We start from the raw sequence: 9,215 nt of genomic DNA, 5'->3' as shown, positions 1-9,215 counted from the left end.
GCAATTCTCAGTAATATAAAATATTTGAGTTAATTACCGTTTTGGTCCCTCGACTATGGCGAAAAATACCAAATTGGTTCTCGATTATCATTTTTGGCCAATTAAGTCCTCAAGTATTAATTTTGTGTCCAATTTGGGCCTCCATCAGTTTGAGTGTTAACTGGTCGTCTCTTTTAAGGTCAAAATATGACTTTCACTCTTTTCCATCATTGTGAAGATCCACTAACATCTCTCCGTATCCCAGAGAATAGTTTACTTAAACTTCTCTCATTTAATCCGGCGGCGGTGGTCAGATCGTCTGCCCCACCGACCGGAAAAACTGTCATAGCAAGGTCTGCACCGTCGTGTGCGGCTGTCGCCGAACACCGCAATCCAGTTCTACGATGTTCAGGCCCGGCTCGGATACGACCGACCCAGTAAGGCCATTGATTGGTTGATGAAGGAAGCGAAAGCTGAGATTGAAGCTCTCAACGCTGATTGGTTAATGAAGGAGGCGAAATCTAAGATTGAAGCTCTCAACACTGCAACTACGACGAACCAACAGTCAGGACCGAAAGAATAAGAAGAAGAAAAGATTCTTCAGAACTGCTCAAATCCCAGTTTCTCATTAGTTTTCCCCATAGGAAATAATATATCTGATTTGGACGCCATATCGGATTGCATCAATCTCATCTCCCCTAATCCCCATATCCCTAACCCTAATCTGCGATTTCAGCTTTTCAACTCTGAAATGGGCACCGAGGAACCGGCTGTTGTGATCGAGACTATAATTGAGGCGGCGGAGCAGCAGATCGAGGCTGAGCCAATCAAGGAGGAGTTGGAGAATCCTCCAGCGAAGTCAATGAAGTCGAAGAAAGCGAAGGAGCCTAAGGTGAAGAAGCCGTCTGCTCCCAGGAAGAGGAGCCCTCCTAGTCATCCACCTTACTTTGAGGCACGGATTTTCTGGTTGTTTATTCATAATTTCATAGCTATTTTAGTGCATTTTAGTTTGTTGATCGAATATAAGTCTGATTTGGTTTCGATTCTGTGTTTTTGAAGATGGTCCATGAGGCGATCGTCACTCTAAAGGAGATGACTGGATCGAGTCAGTAAGATATTCAGAAGTTCATCGAGGCGAAGATGGTCCAGGAGGCGATCATCACTTTTTGGTACTGATTGGATATGAAAATTTATCAGATCTCCGATTTGATTTTGCATCTTCGAAGCAGCATCTATGGCATTCAATAGTGAAAGTCCCATTTTGCCCTTAGAGCATCCATATCAATAGATTTTTTGAGATTTTTGGAATAGTGAAGAAAAAATGGGATGGCTTTAACTGATGAGAGGGTGGGTTTTTTGGGGGTTTGTTTCCCTGCAAGAAATGGGTTTTTGGCAGGAGAAAGAAAAAAAAAAAAAAAAAGAAGCTTAAAGAAATCCACATCATGTGCTTAGGCGCACTTATACGCCCAGCTAGCGCATGCGCTGCACGCGCCAGCTGGGCGCGTAGAAGCTTTATTTTTTTTTACTATCTCTCTCTGTTCTTTTCGTCAGTCAGCTCTCCCTTTTTCTTTTTTTGTTTTTATTTTTTATTTTTATCTTTATTTCTTGCCCAAAACTCTCTCTCTTATATGGTACATAAAAAAACAGTGCAAAAACTTGGACTGATATAGATGCTCTTAAAAGAGACGACCAATTAACACCCAAACAGACGGAGGGCCAAATCAGACACAAAATTAATACTTGAGGACGTAATTGGCCAAAAATGATAGTTGAAGACCAATTTGGTACTTCGCCATAGTCGAGGAACCAAAATGGTAATTAACTCTAAAATATTTATACTCTCTGAGTTTCTCCATATTTTCTATATTTCCATATACTCATAATTTAAACAATTGTGTTGGCCAGTTAATTGCCTAAAAATCATAAAACCAACACATATTAATAAAAGTAATATACAATTTATTTCAATCATTTCATATTTTATCATAAATATATATTTTTCATTGTGTTTTGAAGTTTTTTTAAGTTTCACCCTCACTTAATGATATTTATGACTTCGCCACCCGGGAAAATGAGAAAAGTTTGATGATTCGAATAAGAGAATTTCATTTATTTTAGTTTAATATCAATATATATAATCAATCCAAATTAACTTTAACCTCTCCCTTGCAATTTTGTGCGGAGTATTATTTTCCATTCTAATTAGGGAAAATCGCACTTTTGGTCCCTCAATTGTTTCCCAATCTGCAATGTGGTCTCTCAATGTCAATTTCAGTCAATGGGTCCTCCAGTTCTTTAAATCGTTGTCAATTTGCTCCTCCGGTCAAATTTCACATGGACCATGGTTAAAAGCGTGGATAAAATGGTAATTTCCAATACCCTTTAACCCCTTTCCTTATTTCCACCGAATTAACCCCAATTCACTTACCATTTCTGCCATAACCAATACCCGTTTCTTACTCCCATTCCGCGAATTATCCCTGATTCACGTACCAATTCTCCCAAAATCTACGAAGACGACGAAGTTCATATTGCACGGCCATGTCTTCAAATAGTTTGTGCGACTCAGTTGAATGGATTCCAGAAGTTCGTTGTTGGTGCGGCGAAGTCGCTCCGGTAAGGATGTCCTGGAGTTATGCCAACCTTGGAAAGCGATTTAGATCATACCCACGCTATGGAGTACGTGTAAGCATCATAAACGAATCTTGAGTTGTTCTTAGGTGTTAGAGTATTTAATTTGTCTTTGTTTATTGATTTTGATTGGCAGGGGAATGGGCACTGTAGCTATTTTCAATGGTTGGACTCCGATGTCTCTGACCGTGTACCTAAAGTGATTCGAGGTTTATTGAAGAGGTTAGATAAGCAAGAGAGTGAAATGCAAAGGCTTCAAGTAGTGATTGATGAGAAAACTGTCCAGCTTAAGAAGAAGACTCTGACTTCAAAATTTCAATTTTTGTATGGTTTTGGATTTGGAATTGTGGTTGGTTTTCTTTGTTTTAGGCTTTGGATGACAAGTGTTGATCCAAGTGAAAAGCTTCTACAATTGGCTTAGGAATTTTAATGCGTAATGTTTGTAAAAACTTGGGAATTTTAATGCTTATGAACTCTATTGTCAGTTTGGATTATTGAATTAATGCAAGTTATGTAATCTATTGTCTGTTTGGATTATTGAATTAATGCAAGTTATGTAATCTATTGTCTGTTTGGATTATTGAATTAATGCATGTTATGTACAGTGGCTGGAAGGTAAATGACCAAATGACTACACAATAGGTGAGCATAGTGGCTGGAAGTTAGATGATAGATTGATTGTTAATACTGAAATGACCATTGGCTTGGAGTTAAATGACCAAATGTGCTGAGTAGTCTATTTCAAAGGGGCTCACTGTTAAACTGCTAGCATAATAGAGTCATAATAGATTCATAGATTCATAATGAGCAAATTTGCAAAATACATTCATTGTTATCATTGGACAAATGTATCTACTGATTGTGGCTTAGATTCATGCTGAAACAGCCAACCAAAAACATACAAAAACAGCAAAAATATCAAATGACCACCAAACTGACCACAAAAAAATATCAAATGACTACCAAATTGTTTACAAAAAAATAGTCAAACTTGAACTAGAAACTTGTGTAGCGTGATGATCAAATACTTCATTTCTTTTTGTTGGCCAATCTCTGCATTGCATGAGTTCTTAATGCTTGAGCTGTCAGAATCTTAGGGGCAGCAGTTGAACTAGAAACTTGTGCACCAATAAAGGTTGACTATTGTGGAACCTGGTTTTGAAGTGGTTATGCAGGCTGAGATCCCATTACCTCCTGAGATACCTAAACAAAGTATTGCTCAGTAAGTTCAGAAAGTTTAAGTAAACAACCAACAAAAATCAGGAACATCCACTTACCATTTCATCAAGTACAAATGATGGCACTTGTGTTTCAACTGGTATCTCTTCAAACTGCCCTTCAACATCACCTTGCTCTTCAAACTGCCCTTCAACATCAACATGCTGATCAATCTCTTCAACTATTTCAGATGCCTATAAGATGATAATATTAGTTTCAACAGTCAATTAATAACAAAGAAATTTAAACTCAAGTAATAACACAACCTGTGGATTTTTAGCCTTGCAAGTAGTTTTATTATGCCCTGTCAGTCCACACACTCTGCATCTCTTCACCTCCCCTAGTTTCTTTGTTCTGACTTGACTATTCTGTTGCTTGCTCTCTTGAATTGGATCTATCTTTCTCTTTTTTTTAGGCCTACCAGGTTGTGCCTTATACTTTGGGGGAATTGGTGCTGGAAGATCTGATTTAACCCATAAATCTGAAGACTGAATGGGAAGTATTGCAGGTTCATAAGCTGTCAAATAAGTCTCAACTGTATAACATTGATGCACATAATCTTCAGGGCTTCCTCTTTGTTTCCTTATAGCTGCTACACCATGACTGCAAGGAATGCCAGTCAGATCCCATCCTCTACAGCTGCACTGTCTTTGGGATAAATCCACCTTGAAGGTCTTGAAATTCTGATCATCAACTTGGTATATATTATCATGTGACTTATAAGTACTATACCTAGCTGACATATCCTTTGCATCTTCTAGACACTTTCTGATTTTGGGACAGATTTTATGTTGATAAGTTTTCATTTTGTCTCTATTCTTTTGCATTCTAGTCATTAGATAAATCCTTATCTTATCAACCATGGTTAGGATAGGCTTGTCTCTCAAACTCAAAATAGTGCTATTCCAGGACTCACACAAATTATTCAAAAGCATATCACACTTTGGAAAAGTGCTAAAAAATGCCCTACAGTAATGCCTAGGATCTCTGGCAGCCAACCACTCAGCAGCTTTGTCATATTTTCTTCCTTTAATTCCTCCATATACCTTTTAAAATCTGCCTCAGTTGTAGCTTTACACACAGCCCACAATTTTAACTTCAGAACATTTCCAGTAAAGCCATCCTTCAGAAAGTTGGCATGCATATGCCTTACACAAAACCTGTGCTCCAATCCAGTAAACAATTCTTCAACAGCTGGTAACAGACCTTTTTTGTTTATCTGATATTATAGTCCAGGCATGAGGATTACTTCCTATGTTCAAATCATTGTCCAGCAGTTTTAAAAACCATGTCCAACTTTCCTTTAATTCTCCCTCAACAACAGCAAAGGCTATAGGAAACATGCAATTATCTCCATCAAGACCAATAGCACTTAACAGTTGCCCTCCCTTCTGACTACCCTTCAAATGGCATCCATCCAACCCAAAAATAGGTCTACATCCTCTTAGAAATCCATCTTTGCAAGCTGCAAAGCAAACATACAATCTAAGAAACCTAGGTCTGCCATTAACACTAAACTGACTATCAAGCTTCATCTTGACAGTACTCCCAGGATTACTTCTCTTTAATTCATCACAATAATCATTAAGCATCTTGAACTGTTCAGAATCTTGACCTTCCAACTCCTTTCTAACCTTATGCTTAGCCCTATAAGCCTGATGTTTTGTAACTTGACAATGTAATTTCTCTTTCACATGCTCTTGAAATTGTCTTCTCCCCCAGTCCATATTCAATCTAAAATCATCCTTGTACAACTTAGCAAGGAATCCTGAATTAACAGTTTTGTTTTCATCTTGGTCCCCACATGTGTGTTCAGGGTTGTATGTTTTAATTTGAAATGGACATCTAGGATTGCTTCTTGAGGCAAACATTGTCCAACTGCAGATGTCTGAGTGTCTACAATAAACCCTTACCCTTCTGGACTCATTCTTGGCAAATTTAATATCTTTTCTTCTCATTGCCTCATGATACTTTACATCCCACTTAAACTCTGAGGCAGATTTAAAAATCATTCCCAAAACAAACTTAAAACCTTGTTTTTTCAGGTTTCTTTCTTGGAAAACAGTTTCAGGACCATTCACTCCCCTCTCAGAATCTGAATCAGCTAAACTCCTAAAAATGTCTTCAGAAACTACACAATCAACTTCATCAACTTGTACCTCATCATTGTTCACCTGCTTAGAACTAGGACCAGGACCATTAACTTCTACCTCAACTTCTTCAAACAAAGTTTCTGGTCCATTTACTTCCCTATCAGATCTTTGTTCACTTGTCTCATCTATCCCATCATTCAACAGTGCATCCTCTCCCAAAGTCCTAGATATCTCTACTTCATAATCCCATTGATCATCATACAAATGTTCAACATAAATATCCAACTCCTTGTTTGTTGGAACCTCTAAATCAAGAACTATAATATCTGCATCACTGGTCAGTTTGCTCAGTTCAAGTTTTTTTGCATTTTTTCTACCCTTTTTCTTAACCCAGAATTGGACCTTTTTATCACAAAACCTTAGTTGTTTTACCATCCTTCTTAAATCCAGTAAACTTCCCTCTTCACTGTTGAAATGATCAAAATACTCAACAAAACCATCCCTATACTCAAATTTTGGCTTCCATACCAAATTACCACCAATATGCAGTTTTAAAGTAAACACAGATGAAGCCTCACCAACATCTATAAAGCATGAATTTAAATTCAATGTCAATTTTACAGTTTTGCAGTCAAAAATTAGATGAGCTATTCACAGTACAATAAAGACACAATCAGTGCACTACCTATGGTCCCCATGTGGCTACAACAAAGTAACCAACAACAACTGGTCCCCACTAAGCAATAACTCCGAAACCCAACCCAGTGCACATGTCAAAAATATACATACAACCCTACTTCAAGTTCCCCGTACATGCGATTTTCCCTTTATTTAAGTAGAACTGGTCCCCACTAATCCCAGAACCCAACACATTGCACATGTTAGACACACAAGACAAACTTTATCTTTTCAACTGCACAAGAATAAATAAAGCATAGGATAGCTCAGATACTTACACGTAGGAGTTGAATTGGACCCATTTATCCTCCGACTAGTCATGCTTGTGCTCGTCCTCGTCGTCCTCTTCGCAGTAGTAGTATTTGGGGGTTAAATGTCTGATTCGCAGATTGGGGGGAAGCTAGGGCTTAGCAGAAATGGTAAGTGAATTGGGGCTAATTCGGTGGAAATAAGAAAAGGGGTTAAAGGGTATTGGAAATGACCATTCTATCCACGCTTTTAACCATGGTCCATGTGAAATTTGACCGGAGGGGCAAATTGACAACGATTTAAAGAACTGGAGGACCCAATTGACTGAAATTGACATTGAGGGACCACATTGCAGATCGGGAAACAATTGAGGGACCAAAAGTGCGATTTTCCCTTCTAATTATTATTTACAAATTAATAAGATTCAATAAAGTTATGTTTTTAATGAGAATTAAAAAATGAGATTAATATTTGATGCACCGCCGGTGTATAAGTGAATACACTGGCGGTGAACCACAATGCGACACGTCATTAAAAAGAAAATTTAATGTGAACAAAACCCTCCTTTGCAAATATATAACTTTCTAAATTATTATTTTAATAATATATGATTACCATATTATGTATTGAAAACTTATAAAAATTTCTTTCCATCTCTATTTGGCGACCATACATATATGGATGGCTTTGTTCTCCGGAAGTTCAGCAACGGCAAAGCTTTCAGGAGAGCTGGTACTTGTTTTCTGTGAGTTGACTAAGTTTTGGGTTGGTGATGGACTTATGGTGGTCATAATTTAAACAAAATATATGTTTTCAGTTTGATTTGTCTGTCTTCTCCAAGCTGAGGCCTTTTGAAAAGCTGGAGAAGGCCTGCATTGCGACAGGACTCGGCCACCGATTTAACAATCGTTATGCCATGGAACCGTGTTAGTACACCGTTATCTTTTTTTTTTCTTAATTAATTGCGTGACTTTTCTTCTTCATTTTCACATTTCGCGGTTTCACTTTAATTTGAGGTGAGCAATGATTTCGGATATTCATAAATTATGAATTCATGCCTGCACATTCACTTTGGAACCATGCCTACACATTCCCGTTCGAAATCACGGACATTCATAAATTATGAATCCATGCATGCATATTCACTTTGGAACCATGCCTACACATTCACTTTGGAACCATGAGATTATGAATTTTCAGTTATGAGATTATGAATTTTCTGTTATGAAATTATGAACTTTCTGTTATGAGATTATGAATCTACATTACATTCATAATCTCATAACAGAAAATTCATAATCTCATAACAGAAAATTCATAATTTAATAAATATTTTACTTTTATGCGATTATGAATTTTCTGTTATGAGATTATGAATTTACATTACATTCATAATCTCATAACAGAAAATTCATAATTTGATCAAACGCGCGCCGTTAACTCCACATCCGCGATTTTTTTTTTTTTGCGTAAAAACGACGTCGTTTGGACTTGTGTTCACCATTCACGGTGAACACGTTTTCAGGGCATAATTGTTTTCTAGGTTTTTATCATATATATTATCTTCCATTGCTTCGAGCTAACCCTCTTCGATCATCCCCGGCCAGTTTCCGGTTGCTAGCTTCCACCACCTTTCAAGGCGGCAGCCACCATATTCTCCTTCCTCAAGTCCAAGACCACTACCAGCCTCTTCCCCCACCACATGTTTTCAAATATCCACATGTTGGTTTTAGCTAATAACAACAATGTTAATAAACCCTTAACAAATAGTTATGTGTTCCCCGGCCAAGGTATAAAGAAGGATCGACATACTAAAATCTTGACAGCTCTCAAGGTCAAGGGATCGGAAGGTTAGGCTCTCAATCTGCGTGCATCGCTAGTAAGTTCTTTGATCATCAAGATATGTTGGGTTTCGTCATTTCGACAAGCCCGGCCAACAAAACACTCAACACACTCTTCGCTAAATAAAAAATAGCCATTGAAGAGCTAGTCCACGCCACCACCTCCCACTTCCCCCACTGATGCTAAAATGACTGTCAAAGAGGATGCAAGAGACTCCCAAGAAATGGGTACATGGACAAAAGATTCTCTCAGTGAAGAAGATGACACTATTGGGGTTATTGTTGATCTTGCTAAACAATCCAGGGCAATGACAAGCGAAAGAGCTAGGGGAGTAGGGGCAAGAATGAGCTCAGTGAAGCCTAGATGCTACTTGCCTAGCCTGGTCCTTTGACTGAAACCCGCAAGAAACCAGAGGAGAGGAATTTAATTTAATGAAAATAAATAATTAAAATAATAATACTTTATAAAGTTATATATTTGCAAAGGAGGTCTTTGTTCACATTGAATTTTCTTTTTAATGACGTG

The 9,215-nt window shown here is 37.8% G+C and overlaps 2 protein-coding genes across 2 annotated transcripts; one reads left to right on the top strand and one right to left on the bottom strand.

Annotated features, from left to right (window-relative positions):
- The first annotated feature begins 671 nt into the window (after positions 1 to 671).
- On the top strand, positions 672 to 1,092 carry LOC109169294 (histone H1-like). The gene is made up of 2 exons (XM_019318395.1): positions 672 to 931; positions 1,039 to 1,092. The coding sequence occupies exons 1-2, from the start codon at positions 731 to 733 to the stop codon at positions 1,090 to 1,092; spliced, it is 255 nt and encodes an 84-aa protein (XP_019173940.1). The 5' UTR covers positions 672 to 730.
- Positions 1,093 to 4,055: 2,963 nt separating this feature from the next.
- LOC109168401 lies at positions 4,056 to 6,619 on the bottom strand. Its single transcript, XM_019317684.1, has 4 exons — positions 6,607 to 6,619; positions 5,035 to 6,505; positions 4,875 to 4,988; positions 4,056 to 4,728 (listed from the first exon to the last, which is right to left on the bottom strand). The coding sequence occupies exons 1-4, from the start codon at positions 6,617 to 6,619 to the stop codon at positions 4,056 to 4,058; spliced, it is 2,271 nt and encodes a 756-aa protein (XP_019173229.1).
- Between the last annotated feature and the right edge of the window lie 2,596 nt (positions 6,620 to 9,215).

This window comes from Ipomoea nil, unplaced genomic scaffold (assembly GCF_001879475.1).
Source record: "Ipomoea nil cultivar Tokyo-kokei standard unplaced genomic scaffold, Asagao_1.1 scaffold0019, whole genome shotgun sequence".
Taxonomy (NCBI): domain Eukaryota; kingdom Viridiplantae; phylum Streptophyta; class Magnoliopsida; order Solanales; family Convolvulaceae; genus Ipomoea; species Ipomoea nil.
The sequence above is the reverse complement of the archived record's forward strand: the minus strand, read 5'-3'. Positions and strand labels throughout refer to the sequence as shown.